Source organism: Lepisosteus platostomus, chromosome 12 (assembly GCF_059453375.1).
Source record: "Lepisosteus platostomus isolate fLepPlt1 chromosome 12, fLepPlt1.hap1, whole genome shotgun sequence".
NCBI lineage: Eukaryota > Metazoa > Chordata > Actinopteri > Semionotiformes > Lepisosteidae > Lepisosteus > Lepisosteus platostomus.
Genome location: NC_142622.1, coordinates 9,194,826 through 9,211,622, shown reverse-complemented (window position 1 = coordinate 9,211,622; position 16,797 = coordinate 9,194,826). Strand labels below are relative to the sequence as shown.

Below are 16,797 nucleotides of genomic sequence, written 5' to 3'. Positions count from 1 at the left end.
CAACCTCTGTAAGTGAAAAGCAAGTGAGAATAACGATGGTACAGTAACTGGCCATTGAGAGCTGCTGTGTTCAGTACAAGAGGCTGAAAGTACTTGTCAGCTCAGTCCTGGGTCTGTAAAAAAAAGCTGTTTAATAGACAAGCTGAGTGATGCTGTCACTCGAGAGAAATTGAGTGTCACTGTGGAGCACCCAGTCTGCACAACAGCAAAATAATGTACAGATTCTTCAGCACCTCACGTCTGGCACAGAACACTCATATCTTCTTGTGAAATCTTGCTCCCTGTTCTCTGTTTCTCCTGTCAAGCAGTCCTCCTGCATTCTAGGGTTTGTTTGCCATTAGAAGGAATATAGGTGTTTCATTCGGTGCCTTACAGAAAAAATCAGTTGTTGTTGCCATCTTGGCACGAATAGAGTAAAACTCTTAATACATTGAGCCTTGAAAATTACAGTTGATCAATTTTATTTCAATTAAAGATGGGGAAAATATCTGGCAGGTAACATTCGATGTAGACAAGCGCGGGGTGCTACACGCACTGGAAAACTGGGAAATGCTGAACGAAAACAACACCGTTCATGCAACACATTATTTTTTGTCCTCTAGGCAGTGGAATGTAATATGGAGCTAACCTCCTACAGCACAGTGTACCCTGCAGCCATAATGGGTCAATCTGATCCAGAGTTATAAACCTACTGGTCCATCAAAACCACTGAAATCAGTAATCTGGTTATCCCTAAGGTCTCCCATCCCAGAACTGACCAGGTGCAGCCTTGTTTACTTTCTAAGATCTAAAAAAATCAGGCTTCAAGGTCATCACACTGCTCTCAAGTGAATTTTAGGCCACAAAGCTTCTGTTAGACTCGTTCTATTGATCACAAAACAAAATGAGAAAAATCTGATACAGACTAACGGGTATCTTGTTTTTCTTTTTCAAACAAAGGTAAAAAAACAAACAAATAGAAGGCCGACACCAAAGAAAAGAAAGCTTTGTGTCACTAGGTGACAGGCACAAGAGATAAACACTCTAGTTTTAGTTTTGTAACAGGAGGGTCCTCTCAGCCTTTACGGGCTGATAAGATGAATGATGTTTCGAGCTGAAACAGTACATTTCCAGCCTTTCACAGGAGAGATTCACAGCCCTAAATAGCTCGGTGTGTAGCAGGAGCTCCACAGCCCCTTCAGGGGTTTTAGGTGTGGCTGCCGATGTGAAAAACCTGCCCCACCTGTAGCAGAACAGAGAAATGTCTCAGCTTGCAGTGAATGCCCTTTTCCTGGTGATTCAAGCTGCCTTCCACAGCAGTTCGGAAACACATGCTTTCACTGGTACATTTTCTGTTGCCTCAGCGTTGCAGTTTTGTTGCTGTAAAATGAAATCACTGAAATCGAGGATTCAGTTTAAAATAGGTTAGTGGCCTGATGTTCAGGTCTGAAGGGAACACACGTGACTGTAAAAAATAGACCCTCTGTCCCCCAAGGAAAGTGAGCAGAAATAGTCATTTAAGGTTCATGGTCTTGTGTGCGCCGGATAGTTTCTAGTGCTCTTGGAGAACTGTAACGTGTCGGCACACTGCACACAGCTGTTGACACAAAGAAAAAGACCCTCTTTTGATACTTCCTTTGTACGTTTTTGTGGTATAATCATATGAACAGCCAGTAGATGTGTTTATGACTCTGGGGCACGGGCATATACCGAGTGGTAATTACAGTAATGTGCAATTAAAATCAGATGTGTTATGCGCTAAGGATTTATTGTTCTCTGCCTAATACGACATTACAGAATTAGAGAGTCGGGTTCCGGAGAACCGAATTAAATCCGAAAATCATAAGCAGGAAGAAGCATCCTCTAGAGAACCATTCCTGCGATGCCTGCTCGTTCTCGCGGAGCATCATTTAAGGAGAAGCTGGAAAAAGGCGTTGAGGACGGAATGATTCTGTTTTTTTTTTATTATTCTTTCCAACGTGAAGGCATTCCCTTACTGTACGCGGGGTCTGGAAGGGTTTCGACAGCTGCAGGTCTCAGGTGGAAGATGTGAGCCCAGGCTGAAACTATTTTCGGAGGAAGGGCAGCGTGGGGAATCTTCTTTCTTCTGAAGAGCAGTGGCTCCTGCCGTGGGGCCCCGGAGTGAGTCGCAGCCCGGGCTGGACTAAGGTCCCTGGAGTCCCTGGAGGCACTTCTGTTCCATGGGCCCTGTGGCGAAGGCAGCTCTGTGGGTGTGTCAATTACGATGGGTAGAAAGCTCAAAATTCCATCCATTCATTTTGCAACCATGTCACCCATTTCAGGGTCGCTGGGTAGCCGGAGCCTGCAAGCAAGGGGCGCGAGGCAGGGTACGCCTTGGATGGGACGCCATTCCATCACAGGGCACCCACGGACATAAACACATGCTCGCGCTGGGGTCGGTTTTCCCAGAAGCCAGTTGACCTACCAGCACTGTGGGAGAGGAGCATGTGATCAAACTATTGATCTTGAATATTTGTTTTAAGAAATAAAAAAGCAGTTTTTTTTCATAGGGCCTCCAGTTTTCGTAGTGTCCGCTGTGCCTATTGGGTAACACGGCCCTGGCTGTAACTGAGCTGTTTGTGTGCAGGCTCTGCCAGGCTGACTTCTGTTTTTTTCATTCCCATACGCAGCGGAGATGAAAGAGTTGACACTCAGTCCTTGTCCTCAGTTCCACTTTCCCAGTATCAGAGTTGAGGGAGTTTGAGTGAAATGCATCTGTCCCAGATTCTTAAGGAAGAGTGGGCAGTTTTGAACTTCAGATAGAATATTAAATTTCATTGGCTTTACAATGCAAAAACGTTCTTAATAAGGGCTTAGCTTATAATTACGCATATTTAATTAAGAAAGGTCCAAATCGATTTCTTAATTAAGCTGTGCAGAATTAATGTTTTAGGTACATCGTGAGAAACAATAAGCATGTGATGATGAATGTGATTGTTTAACAACTAAGCACACCCGTTCTCTCTCCTTGTCAGAAAAGCCTATTTTATTTTAGACATGGTTGAAATAATAGTTTCTGCTGATGAGAGATTAACTAGGTTTAATGAGGGCCAAATTACAATTATCCCACAGTTTAAAATGCAATTCTTTGGGGGGAGTTCAGTATCTGCTCTGAATCAGTGGGCTACTCTGCATCAAGTTTAATAGAGTGCTTTATTAGGTCAGATCAGATCTGTGCAATGGATATCCAATAGCCCACTTTTGTTCTTTCTGTCTTGTTGCTCCACTTAACTGACAGTTCACTAGGAATAACAAACCCAAGAATTTAGCAGCTTGAAAAGGTTTGTGGAGTGTTTCAGTCAATAAAACCTGGTTTTACCTGCTTGGCTGAGGGCTGACCTCCTGGCCAGAGGAGGAGGAGGCTGGGACCCCCCTGCAGAGTAAGGAGTGACCCAGGGGCAGCTGCAGAGGGGGAGACACACACGACACTCCACGCATGATCTTAGACAAAAGGCCGAGAAGGCTGTAGAGATGGAGAAGGGATGCAAAAAGACATTTGTGAGGGAGAGAAGGAGATCACCTACAGTATAATGTTTTAATGTTTTAGTGGAGAGGAAATGACATCAGCAGTGATAACTAATTACCGAGAGCTCAGTCTGATTGAATTTGGCTGCTGTCATCCCTCCCAAATGTTCTTTATAAACTCCATTTAAACTTTTACCATTACTTTTAGCTTCGGGGGCATGTGGTGAGATGCTGCTCATTTCCGAAGTACTCCTTTTACACAATACAATTACAGTATCATGCCGAAATGAGCACAGTATCACTGAAATGAATAGAAGATAGTAAAATCAGTACCCCCCACAAAGATGAAGATGACACATACTGAAAGTGTTTACCACTCAGTGCTTACCATGAAGGTAGTCTGTGTTAAAGTTTATTTCCTGTTTAATGGATACCAGTAATTCAGCATGGCTGTTAAAATTAAAAGACAAAATTAACACAATACTGTGATTACTTTTTTGATAATCTAAAGGCCTTCAATATCCGCAGTTGGTTTAGAATTTGTATTGATGAACACATTTTTCAAAATAAAGCAGGGAAATGCACATTATCCCAGATTTGTAAAAAGCTGAGCTTTTCCTTCTTGGTAAAACCTCTTGACTTGACACAAAAATAATATTATTATACCCTATAATCTAAATAAACAATAACCTCAGATAGCAAAATCAATTTTGAGGTTGCTTTTGAAGCCGAATTTGTTGTTGATTCTGCACTATCACCCAATATGTAAAACATCAGGAATTGGTTTCCATTAAGCTATACCGAAGGAGACAGTGGGCGGCACAAGCTGAACTGCTCTTTCGTCTCTGCAGCTCAATCCGCATGCCCAGGGAAATCCTCCCATTGCTTTGTCGAATGAAAGACAACGTTAGCGTGAAGAGAGAACTGTATTGTAAAGAAAATGGTTCGTGGTTTCAGGGCAGATTTCTCTTCAAATGGTTCCGAGGTCCTGTCTGAGGATAGCGAAGCAGATTGAGGCTGAGGTTTTGCTGCAGATGCAGTGTAAACCTGAGGCAAGGAATAAAGTTCCATCTAACTGGCTTGCTCCTGCCCTCTTACAAGAGAGGGACCCCCGTGCACAGCTCTGGAATAATGTTTGTCTCCTCGGATTCCCTTCGCATTTCCTGTTCTTCCTTCCTGGTAACTGCAGCCTGTTGCAGTGCAGTCCATTTAAGCTCATGTCTATTGTTGAACTCCAGGTGCTATTCTACACCTGGGATTTCCTCAGGCCGCACAATTCTATTAGTGTTGGACAATTCACAAGACCGTTAGCCATCTTCCCTCCTACTGCCTGCTTAGTCTGCAGGACTTTACTGTAGGTAGCCCGTCAGCTTCTCTGCCATTGTAGGTGATGCAGGAATTATCAGATGTATTAATGGCAGAAGTAACATTTTGGTTGCCAAAATTGAGGAAAATCAGGAGTTGACCGAGCAGCTTAGTCAATAAGTAATATAATTATTCAGAACCCCCACAGCTTTGGTGAAAGGAGTAATACTCCAGACACACTTGGTTAAACAAACGTTTATTAACAATGACAAGACACAAACTACAGTACACTACACACCACAAAGATACAACACACAAGTTATGATGTTTACACTATCTACAAACAAGGTGTTTCCCAGGCCTAACATTCTAATCACCTAGAAAACCCCAGACTGCTATTAAGTATTAAAATCTTGATGTATACAGAGGCCAAATGAGAGATAAGCGGTCTTTCTAAATAAATGCGATACAACCTGCAGTTAAATCTGTCTCTCTGCACCCCGGATGCCACAAAATAAATGGGAGCCTATCAGCCTATTCTAAAAATGCGCCCTAAGCAGGAAAGATGTTTCTAACTGAGGTATCTTTTACCCTGGAAACCCATTCCCTAAAAACACAGAATAGGACACTCTCTCTAGCAAGGTTCGAATACTGAGCTCCAGTCAGGTTTGGTTTGGATGGTCATGAAGCAGGGTCTCTCACCTGGGGCAGGCTTCTAATCCCATCTCCTCTCTTCTTCCCTGGCTCTTGGCTGTCTCCCTTCTTGTTGTTTCCTTTCTTCTTCTCCCTGTGCTCTTAATGTGATCCTATATTGGTGTTTCTTTGCCAATCATTAACCCACAACTTACTTAGGCATACCAAGATCAACTTTTCAATGGTTTCTGCTCAAAGGACCCCCACATCTGAGCAAACATCCCCTCTGCTTTGAAGCTAGACGAGTTTACTCTGCCAAGCGTTACAAACTTCATCTAAAATCTAAGAGACACTTGTTAGTCACCTAAAGCTGTATCAATATTGATGCATAAATAATAATCCTGATTATGCAGGTAACAAATCTTGGCTATATAAACATATGTACGAAAACAATCACAAACCTCAACACCGTATGGTATCACAAATGCATTTTCACTCTCATTCAATAAACAGAAGATCAAACTTTCCGGCCATGTGCTTCAGTCTTGGAAAGCAATTAAATGATAGAGAAAAATTGTAAAAAGTCCCACAGCTCATATTTAAACCCACTGGTGTCCATTTCACACTATCTCCCTTGAACATGAATATACAGCACCAGTCTACAGGTGAGCACAGTGGCTGCACACCATCTCTCAGTTGGAAAGCAAATACCTTGACAACCCTGAAAAAATAAATGGCTTGGAAATAAACTACCTGTAAAGCTGTGTCACAAGTGTACAGGGTGACATTCTCAGTTGCATAGTCTTTAGCTTGTGTTTTGACAGACGTCTGGAGTCTCTGTTTTGTTTGCTCTGTTCCATTTAAAGAAGATTCACTCCTGAGGGCAGCACAGAAAACCTTCAAAAAGCAGAACAGTAGGGTGTTCAAGGAAACCTCAGTTATTCATTTGATTGATTCTATGAGATATGATTTCTCCGTCTGCAAAATAAAAGGGAATGATGTGTCTTTTCTGCAAGAAGTATATTTCTAACAATTGACAAGATTGTTAGTAGTAAAACCAAATACGGAGCATATTTTTCTGAAAAAAAAAACAGTTCTGGGAAACAAATGTCCTGTATGTTAATATTCTTACTTGTGCCTGTGATTCATGATTTTTTCAAAAAATGTAGCTATCAACAAGTAAAGAAAAAAGCACACCCACGCAATGGTTCACAATGGTGTGTTTTTCTCTAAATTATGAAATGCTGATTAAATGCAACTCGTGGCACAAAGTTCCAAATCCTTTCATGGGTCTTTTTCCGATTCAGTACAAAACGTAAAAAAACACCGTTCCCAACGGCAATGATGAAATAAGCGTCATCTTCTCTTCTTACAAGAAATCTTTGTTATCCTGGAACGTTTCCAAGTCGGGATCAGCTGGCAGGAAGGGCAGCAAGTCAAGGTGTCCCATCTTGATGTCCCATCTTGACTTGATTGATGCAGCTGCATGCAGTCAGGTTTCCATCGATCACTAGGGGTGGGGTTTTGTAGTAGCTAGATAAGCACACTTGGATGATGATGTGCTGATCTTGGAGGGGCCTCGTGCCCTTTGACCTCCTAGATCATGGCCTATCAGTGAGGAATGCCCAAGGCTGTAATGCCTTGCCAGGTTAGAAATTGCTGGCTGTGAAGTGCGCTGATTTAGTTCAGCCTCCAACATACCAATTGCAAGGAGGTGCTGTCCTCCTGATCAGCAGGGCACATGGGTACACTTCTGTGTTTCTTATTCGTGTTGAGTCCACTGGTTCACAGGCTCAATCACCTTACTCTTTCTACTGATGCACTGCCCTCACTAATAGGGGGAGTTAGTGCAGATGAAACAAAGCCACTTGAATCACTGTCCATGCCCAAAATAACATTCATTCAGTATCCAAGTACCCATCTATTTTTATTTTTTATATACAGGTGGCACAGAGGCACAGTGGTTAGCATTACTACCTCACAGTGCTGGGGGGCCCTGGGTTCAGGTCCTGGGGTGCTCTCTGCGTGGAGTTTGTATGTTCTCCTCTGGGTGCTCTGGTTTCTTCCCACTGACCAAAGCCGTACTGGTAGGTTAATTGGCTTCAGGGAAAACTGGCCCTGCTGTGAGTGTGAGCGTGTCAACCCTGTGATGAAGCTTGGATCTGTTCAGGGTGTATCCTGCCTTGTGCCCATTGCTGACCAGGCTAGGAGGCAGCCCCCCCACCCAGCCCTGTCTTGGATAACCTGCTGGTCTAACCTGCTGGTCGAGGCAGAAGTGTTGCCAAACCACACAGTGATGGAGAAGGTCAGTGTGGTCTAGAAGCCTTCAAGGGGCTGATGTCGCCATCAGTAAATGGGTTCAGTTACAATCACAAGTAATTCCTGCTGGTGTTGGATACTGCAGGTCTTTCGTGAGAACACTGAAGGGCTGTTAAGCCTCAAATATGAGGCAAAAGTTAGTATTTGTCAGCATGTGTTCAGTTCAGTTCAATGCTTTATCGCCATGACAACTAGTTGCATGGAATTTGGTTCGGTGAGCTCATGCAATTAAAAGACATACAGAACAAATAAACAACCAACAGCCAAAAACAGAATGCATCACCCACCCAACACATAAATAACAGTGGGGCCTGATGGAGTAAAAATGAGCCATGCAAGAAATCAAAAGTTAAAGTGCAGAGTTTGGGTGCCTCCCGGTCTCTGGACAGGTGCTGTTACGAAACCTGGCAGTTCCTGTCTGATAGACCTGAGCCCCATACCAGAGGGGAGAGAAGAAGACAGGTTGGGCAGGCTGGGAAGGGTCAGCATGGAGCTTTACAGCTTTGTGTTTCAGTCCAGAGAGGTAGCGTCAGTCCACAGAGGGAAAGTGGCCTCCTGTAATTCAACAGGCGACTATATACAGTACTACTCTCTCCGGCTGCTTCTTGTCCTGGGCAGAAGTGTTGCCAGACCACACAGTGATGGAGAAGGTCAATTTGTAATTCAGGCCAGAATTGTGTTCGGCACACGTCTGGTGCACCATAAATACACCCCAGGATGATGCATTACGTACATATTCATTAGTGTCAGGGTCACCAGTGACATGCATTTGAAATTGCTCTTTTTCTTTTAACAAGCTTTGAAATGACAGATTCTTTCTTCACAGGAGAAAAGCTATTAACTGCGATGCATGTTCAATTATATTCTCTCTTTGATTACATGGAGACACTTTTTCTAATGCTGTTGCACAGAAACAAGGCGTCCACTTGATGCGCTAACAATTCTGTTGCTCATCCCTGATTCTGCATTTGCAATTCAAATGCCATTCATACAATCATCAAAGTTCACCCACCTCCTCTTTTTCCCCATTTTTTTCAATTTTCCTTTGTCTGTTTAATATAGGAAACTGTGTTTGCGTAGAATTCAAATGTTTGACTAAACAGAGCCTGCAGATTTAAAAAACGTGTGTGTGAACTCCTGTTTCACTGTTAACGCCGGGATTAAAAACAGAAATTTTAGTTAAAAAATGAAAGGTGGGACAGTGATTTGGAATTAAGCTTTGTAAGTTGATGTCTTGAATACAATGTCTCATTTTCACAGTACAGCTGTAATTGTTGTGTCATAGGTGTGTCACAGGAAATGGGGTGAATGCCTATGCAGTTATTTTCTGTTTTACAATTAAATTTAGGAGGGTCTGTAGAATTGTTTTCCCATTTCACGTTGATCTCTTTGGCACATATATAATCTCCTGATTAAGGGGCGGAGTGGTGGCTAAGGATCTGCACCTGTGGCTGGAAGGTTGCCGGTTCAAATCCCACAGCCAGCAGAGGAATCCTACTCCATTGGGCTCCTGAGCAAGGCCCTTAACCCCAGCTGCTCCAGGGGTGCTGTACAATGGCTGACCCTGCGCTCTGACCCCAAGCTTCTCTCCCTGTCTGTGTGTCTCATGGAGAGCAAGCTGGGGTACACGAAAAGACAAATTCCTAATGCAATAAATTGTATACGGCCAATAAAGTGATCTGATCATATAAAGTAAATGTCCCAGGGGGGTGAATACTTTTGATAGCCGCTGCATCAGTATGGACCTATGGAGCAGAAGGCCTCTCCAATGTATTTCAATCAATAATCGGTAATATTTTATTTTGGATGCTAGCCTAACTTGCCTGTTGTTCCCGATAGGATTAATCGCCGTGGTAACAACTAAAAACACATAAACGAACTGAAAAAATGTCAAGTGCAATGGGGACCGCACTAGGGACGCCTGTGTGACACTGACCAGCATCCCCCAGGCACCAACTATTCCTGCAGCGACGACCTTACAGTCCCCATGAGCCTGGAGTCAAATCGAGGAAGAAACAAGACGCCGTTTCTCTCTCGACAGATCAGAGAGAGGATGGGTGGTATCCTATTACATTGAAATTTCGCGGGGTGTTTTCAGACTTCTGTAGTGAGACTACCGGGCAGGGCATAAAAAGCCTGGAAAGGGTATGCAATCTATATTCTGACTTCACCCTCTTCGCCAACCAACCCCTCCCTCAGGCCGAGCCACTCCTCGGCGGCTTCTCGCGTCTTGTCTCCACCTGCTCAGACGGCGGCCGCCGCTGCGCCCAACACTGCGGTTCCAGGAAACAGCGATGGGGGAGGGTTAGAGACGCTCCCGCCTCTGCGCTGTCATTTCTTGCTGCCGGCCGGACAGAGGGAGAGGGAGAGGGAGAAGGAGGGAGGACAGGAAAGCGGGGCGGAGGAGGAGGCGGCGGCGGGCGACTCGCAGAGAGAAGGAGAGAAGCGCGCCCTCGCGCTACCCCCGGGTCTCTCCGGGGCGGCCGCGCAGGCGGATCGGCGCTCGCACGTCAATCACCGGTTGCCTTGGCAGCCTTTTGACGTCACCGCTCCCTGCCCTGTCCCTGCTCCTGGGGCTGGTGATTGGAGGGAAACCCCGTGGATCAGAGCGAGACGGACCGACTTGCCTGCGAGTGCGAGTCAGCTGGGCAGCTCGAGCGAGGACGCGATTAATTCACACTCTCAGGTAAGCTGGCGCCGCCGATCGCGAATAATACCTGGTAGACTCGCGTCCGCCCGTCTCCGCGGTCCGGTGCGTCCCCGGTGGGCTCGACGGAGCCGGGCTTGTTTCTTTGGGGTTTTTAAACAGGGACCAGAACGGAAGAAAACCCGGTGTTTTCGGATGCTTCCGAGCTTTGTACGGCTATGGCTCTGCAGCTCGGTCCCTCCTTGATCATAAAGAAAGCCTCTTTTCTCCACGCTCAGCTGCGCCTGCTTCCGAGCTGGCTGCGCTGGGGGCTCGGCGCCGCTTACTACGGTACGCGTAGTGTGGAGATTTTGATGGTGCGGGCGTGCAGGGGGTTCTAGGAGCAGAGACTGACAATGAACTGTTATTCGGGACAACAGACAGGAGAGAACGGGGGCAAAAAAAAAGCCTCCCTGTCGACGGCGATTCATTAGAAATCCAACGCCGCAGCCCTCGTCCTTCTCCGGGAGTGGAGGGCTTTAGAGGGGGGTGGTGGAACGAAGCGCTTTTTGGGAACCACGTGAATGTGGTGAAGTTAGCGAAGGTTTTTGTCTGCCGAGACGGTGAGACTCGGGCGCTGACGGGTGTGTGTGTGTGTGGCCAGCGCGTTCATGTCAGAATGGGTTGGGTCGCGCCGCCCTCCCTTCGTGCCCTGATTTCTGTCCAGGTAAGGCTCGGCGGTCACCGCATCGGCGATTTTATTTCCCATTTGGTCCCCTCCGACGGCGCCTGTCCCCTCCTTCATTTTTTCATTCATTCGCGCTGACACCACCCCGGCCGTCTTTCATTAAAAGTTCGGGGTACCCCCCCCAAGTTAAATCGAAACAGGTAGATACAGCGACTTGTAATTCTCAAGCGAGACGGGCGCGGAGGAAGGGGTGGGGGGGATATTATAGATATATCTTTCCTTCCTCCGCCCCTGCGAGTCCACCGTGTTACCGAGCGCCAGCCGTGCAGCCATTTCCGGATCTGCCCTTGCGCGGGCGACGCGCGCTCGGCGCGAGGTGGGCCGGGGTGGCCGCCCCGCGGTGTGCGCGCGGGGCCAGGTAGGAAACTGGGTGTGGCGGGGCGGCCGCGCACCCGCGTGGCCTCGCCGGAGGGGAGCCCCGCGAGGCGAGGCCGCGAGCCGCCCCCGCTGCCCGGGGCCCGGCCGCGCTGGCGACGAGGTCGGAACCCGCTCGCGGTTTTTTTTCTTTTTCTTTTTCTTTTATTTCGTGGACGTGCGGGGCGGGTCGTCCCCCGCTTCTAACGATCGGATTTCCCCCGTGGGTGACCCACCCGAACCGTAGTTTCCCGTGCCCCCGATGGCGCACGGTGCTCGCCCAGGTAGCCGGGATGAAGAGACCTGTCGCCTGATGGGAAACGTTTTGTTTCCCAGCTCCGGGTCTGTCGGCGTCCTGCGGGCTGATTGTGATTCGCTCTTTGCACCTCAGTGGTTTTGTTTCTGATGGGGGGGGCATTTCCAAAACTACTGGACCGCAGCAGTCCGGTGCAGAAGCTGGATGCCGAGTAGCTGCAGTAATACGATTGTTGTTATTATTAATAGCATTATTATTATTATTATTATTATTATTATTATTATTATTATTATTATGATTATTATTACTACTACTATGGGCCGCTTGTTCTCTGCCGTTGTCGCGGAGTTTCACGCTGAGTCAGTCAGGAGGATTTCCGTTCACAAGTGGGCTGGGCTGCCACCCGGCTCCCTCGGCGACAGGCTGTGGGTGACACCCGGGGAGAAAGCGGGCTTGGACGCCCGTTCGGGTCGAGGCCGGGTCGTCCCTCCTTCGTCTTCATGACCGGCAGCCTGTCCCCCCCTTTTTTTAAATAAAAAAAAATCCCGCTCTTGCTAGCGGGGGGGGGGGCTTTTCTGCCATGGGAAGCCGGCGCTGGATGAAAGCCGCCCAAGCCGGCGCCCGTCAGAGCAGGTGACGGGGAAGCCTGCTGCCGCTCCTCCACGGCGCGGGGTCAGCGGTTCACTCCCCCCCCACGCGTGTGTGTCCCTCGCTTGTGTCGTGTGTTCGGTGCTCTGCAGCCCAGGGTTAAGAGCTCGTCGCCCTCTCGGGTGGGGGGGGCGGGTATGGGTAGGTGAAGCTTTTCCTTTTATGCAAATAGACGGGCTCGTCCACGAACCGGCCTGACACCCCCCCCCGTACAGGCAGAAGCCTTCAGGGCCCGTGGGCCTGTGCTTGTCCCGTCGTCTCCCGTGTGAGTTCTTTCCACAGTGAGCTTGACGTAACAGGCTGTCTTTGATGGTTTTTTTACCCCCTTTTGCTGTCGGAAGACCTGTATTGAAAAGGTAGACGGAAAGCCGTTTTTTTTTGTAAAAAAAAATAAACTATCTCGGGGTTACGCGCGTCTACTTCACGGAGGGCGACAGCGCGTTTGGCTTCTCCCGGCCGGGATCGGTTCGCCATGTGGCGACAGGTGTGGCGGCCACGGTCGCGTCTCCTCAGCCCTGCCCACCCGAGCCCGTGGGAGAGTCGTTCCCGTGATCAGCTCGCGTGCGCCTCCACACCCCCCGCCGCCACCGTCCACGCGGGCTGGGCGGGGCGGGACGGGACGTCTCGAGGGGGCTGAACAGGGGAGCGTTTTCGCACCCCCGAAACCCGGTTTTTAAAAGCGAAGCCTCGCGTTTTTCTCCTCTCCCTCCTCGACACGTGTGAGAGAGGAGATTTCCGCCGCGGATGCGACATGGGTGTGTGTGTGTGTGGTCGGTGTTGTCTAACGTACTCTTCAGACTCGGGGGCTGGGTTTCTGACAAGACACCGCCGGGCTTCAGAGTCTCCTCACTCCGGGCTTTAAATCATGAAACACCGCTTTTTTTGTTTTAGGGGGAGAAAAAAAAGCACAGCGTTGATTTTTGTGAGGGGTTATCGTCAACGTCGGTGGCTGTTGTTGTTGTTGTTGTTGTTGTTGTTGTTTTTTTTTGGACGTGTGTGATATGTCGCGTCCAGCTAGCCGCCATGACAGTTGCGTGCGTTTTATTCAAATGCTGCTGCCAGTGCACACGCCCCTGCGTGAGTTATTTGGGGTTTCCACGGATTTTTCCTGATATTACCTGCAGAACAGCAGATGAACGGGGCTCATCTTGCACATCTGCCGTGTGTCATTTCATATAATGACGGATAATAGCTGTCATTTTTTGTTTTTCATTTCCTATTGGCAATAGTATCTTCCCCAGTCTTGCAAGTGGAAAGCTTTTAACTCGTCGATTTTACCCGTTCCCGAGACCCGATGCATCGTGATTTGTAAGCCTTTCACATCCAGTGCGCTGTGTGTGGTAAGATGTTTTTTAAGCCCTTTGCAGAAACTGCACTGTTATCCACTTGTGGTGGGTTTGGAGTTTGTATGGAAAAGTGCTTACTGACTTGTATCGTCGTTTTAAGATGCCCCAATGATGAAAACCAGGATTTATTTGGTTTTATAGTTAAACTGAGTTAATGTAGGTGTGGTTCATTATGACACCATCAAGATTAGTGGAGACTGGGCGCTTTGCCAAAACAAAATTACAAATACAAGAAGGCTTTTTGGCTCATCTAGCCTGTGTAGGCTAGTTAATAGTTAATTGATCCAAGTATGTTATCCAGCTTTTTTTTAATGAATCAGGGTGTCATATTTAACAACATGGCTGGATGGGCTGCTCCACACTCCCACAACCCTTTGGGTAGAGGAGTCCCCCCTTGTTCCCTGGTTTTAAGTGCACATCCATGTCGTTTCCACCTGGCCTCTGGTTCGTGTTCCAGTGTTCGTTCTGAGGAAGGCCTCTGAGGTTTCTGAATACTTGAATCGGGTCCTCCTCGTTGTTTTCCCTGTCCGAGACTTAAAAGGTCAAGTTTTCTCGGCCTGTCAGTACAGTAGCTTCCCTTTAACACCAAGTTCCTTTAAGCCCCATTCCTTTAAAACTCGTTTAGCGCCCGCCTCTTGCTGCTTTCCACGTGCTTCATCACCTAGTCAGAATGTCGTCTGGTGAGTTGGACGTTCTCGGTGGGGTGACTAGGAGTTTCGTAATGGAAGTAAGGGGAATGAATAGGCGAGCGAGCCCTTTGACAAAACTTCAGTGTTTTGTGCAGGCCTCCTGCCGACAACTTCCGTGGACACCTCAGACAAATAGCCGTGCTACACTGTTCTCAAATTTCACATCTGAAACAAAGTAAGAGCTTTTGATTTGTTAGTGGCCTGTTCTGATCTACTGGAAGTCCATAGAAACTCTTCGGGTTTTATTGCCTGTTGGCCAGGTGATGTGTGTGCCCGTGCTCTCGGGGGTTTCCTGCTCGCAGGACGTCCAGTCCGTTTCAGGGCGATACGGCTGTGTTGCATCCAGCTTCTTAGTAATGGAGCTGAACTGATTGCCAGGCACGTAAATAATTCAGGTCTAACTGAACGGAGCAGGCAGCGGCTTTATCTGGGCACTCCTGCACTGTAAGTGACTTTGCACGCCGCCGTCAGCTGTTACACAGACAGCCTGCATGTAACATGATGAATAATCCGCAACGTGGACAAAAATGAATTTTGGTGTCATCTATAGTTTTGGGGTGTGGTACCACCCCAACAGTGGCGATGAGGGTATGACAGCCACAGATGCGGGTTATGGAGTGCGCGGTGCATGCCTCTTAAAGTGCGTGCGTCTCCTTGAATGAAAAATAAATAAAATGGCCAGCATTGCTCTTCAGGGCAGTGGGTGGGGAGCGGCACTATTGCAGTGTGTAGCCGAAGGGTGATCGCTCACCCGCTAGCAGGGAACGGGATCTGGGGTTGGACCGTCGCGAGGCAGGTCAGTTTTACCCTGCCGATGAGGTGGTGTCGCACCAGTGATCCTGCTCAGTACGAGAGGAACCGCAGGTCCGGATGTTCGGCGTCGGCGCTTGGCGGAGGAGCCAGTGTCGCGAAGCTCCCGGTTGCGGGGCTATGACCGAACGCCTCAACGGTGCGAGCGCAGGGCGAGTCCAGGGAGCTGCCCTTAGTGACGGCCTCCGTCTCTCTTTCCTGCCTTCTCCCCCTGCAGCCGCAAGCAGCCATGGACAAGAGCGAGCTGGTGCAGAAGGCCAAGCTGGCGGAGCAGGCCGAGCGCTACGACGACATGGCCGCCTCCATGAAGGCGGTGACCGAGCAGGGCGGCGAGCTGTCCAACGAGGAGAGGAACCTGCTGTCCGTGGCCTACAAGAACGTGGTGGGCGCCCGGCGCTCCTCCTGGCGGGTGGTCTCCAGCATCGAGCAGAAGACCGAGGGCAGCGACAAGAAGCAGCAGATGGCCAAGGAGTACCGGGAGAAGATCGAGGAGGAGCTGAAGGAGATCTGCAAGGACGTGCTGGTAAGGACAGCGGCCTCGGCCTTTAATGTAGCGCCGCGCCGGGGGGAGCCGCGTTTAGGCGGGCGAGAACGTTCTTGGTATTCCACGGGTGCGCTTGTGGGAGTTTTAACATGGCTGCCTTAATGGGGATCTTCTCTGCTGGTCCTGGAGGGCCGCAGTTGCCCAGGTTTTATAGGACTGAAATCCCCAGTGAGCGCCAACCTGGAAACGGTAGTCGTATGGATCACCAGTGAACAGGTGATTCCAGTCAAGCCATTAAGAGTCTGCAGTGGCATGAAACCCAGAAGACACAGCGCCCCCTGCAGGACTGGGAGGGAATAACTGTGTTTAGAACTTTGTGCAGGTTTGAGACGGGAGTGATATAGGATTGGGAGAGGTACAGTAACGTCCTAAATCAGGGGTGCACAGCTCCAGTCCTGGAGGGTCACGGGACGTCTGGATTGCCTTCTTTCTGAGCCCTTAATTACCTCATTACATGCCTAACGAGACAAGTTGGATCGCTTCTGTGTTCTCGAGAAAGTGTAGGTTTCGAGAGACCTATACAACCTGCTGGTCAGCAGCCCTTGAGGGACGGAGATGTGCTCCTCTGCCCTAACCTGTGCTTAAACTCCAGTTGTGAAGAAGGAGGCCCTGTCCAGCAGGTCTGTGTTGTTCCTGTTGCAATAACTGGACATCTTGCACCTGTTGTGCAGGAGTGATCGATGACGCACTGTGACATGTAAATAATTATTGGGGAACTTAAGGATAACGATCGGCACGGTCCATTTTCCTGTGGTGTTGATCGTTCGCTTAATGGCCCAGGACCCTCCCTCTTGGGACGCCTCTCGAATGCTGCTTGTTTTAGCATTTATAATTTAAATTCCACGCAACCACCACTTGAGAAGCAACAACCCTCAGACCCTGAGACCTGAGACTTTTGCTCTCTTTTATGTTTTTTTTTTCCCAACAGGTTTAGTGTGAGTTTGGCGGTGTTTGTCTTTCATGCGATTCTGTTCACTGTCTGTGTGTAGTATTGTTACACCTGTCTGAGAGCTTTCCTGCTGCAAACTGGGAAACCCCCCTGAGGTTTTTAAAG

At 48.4% G+C, this 16,797-nt stretch overlaps 1 protein-coding gene and 1 long non-coding RNA gene across 2 annotated transcripts in view; one reads left to right on the top strand and one right to left on the bottom strand.

Moving 5' to 3' along the window:
* Positions 1 to 1,925: 1,925 nt before the first annotated feature.
* Positions 1,926 to 11,911, bottom strand: LOC148651037 (uncharacterized). The gene is made up of 3 exons (XR_015925639.1): positions 10,440 to 11,911; positions 3,320 to 3,463; positions 1,926 to 2,204 (listed from the first exon to the last, which is right to left on the bottom strand). It is a non-coding gene; the product is annotated as an uncharacterized LOC148651037 (long non-coding RNA).
* Positions 10,171 to 16,797, top strand: part of ywhaz (tyrosine 3-monooxygenase/tryptophan 5-monooxygenase activation protein, zeta polypeptide) — a 24,126-nt gene continuing 17,499 nt past the window's right edge. Inside the window, exons 1-2 of the mRNA XM_088600816.1 lie at positions 10,171 to 10,408; positions 15,417 to 15,722. Coding sequence (XP_088456942.1) covers positions 15,429 to 15,722 — 294 coding nt within the window. The 5' untranslated portion in view covers positions 10,171 to 10,408; positions 15,417 to 15,428. The remainder of the gene's footprint in view (positions 10,409 to 15,416; positions 15,723 to 16,797) is intronic.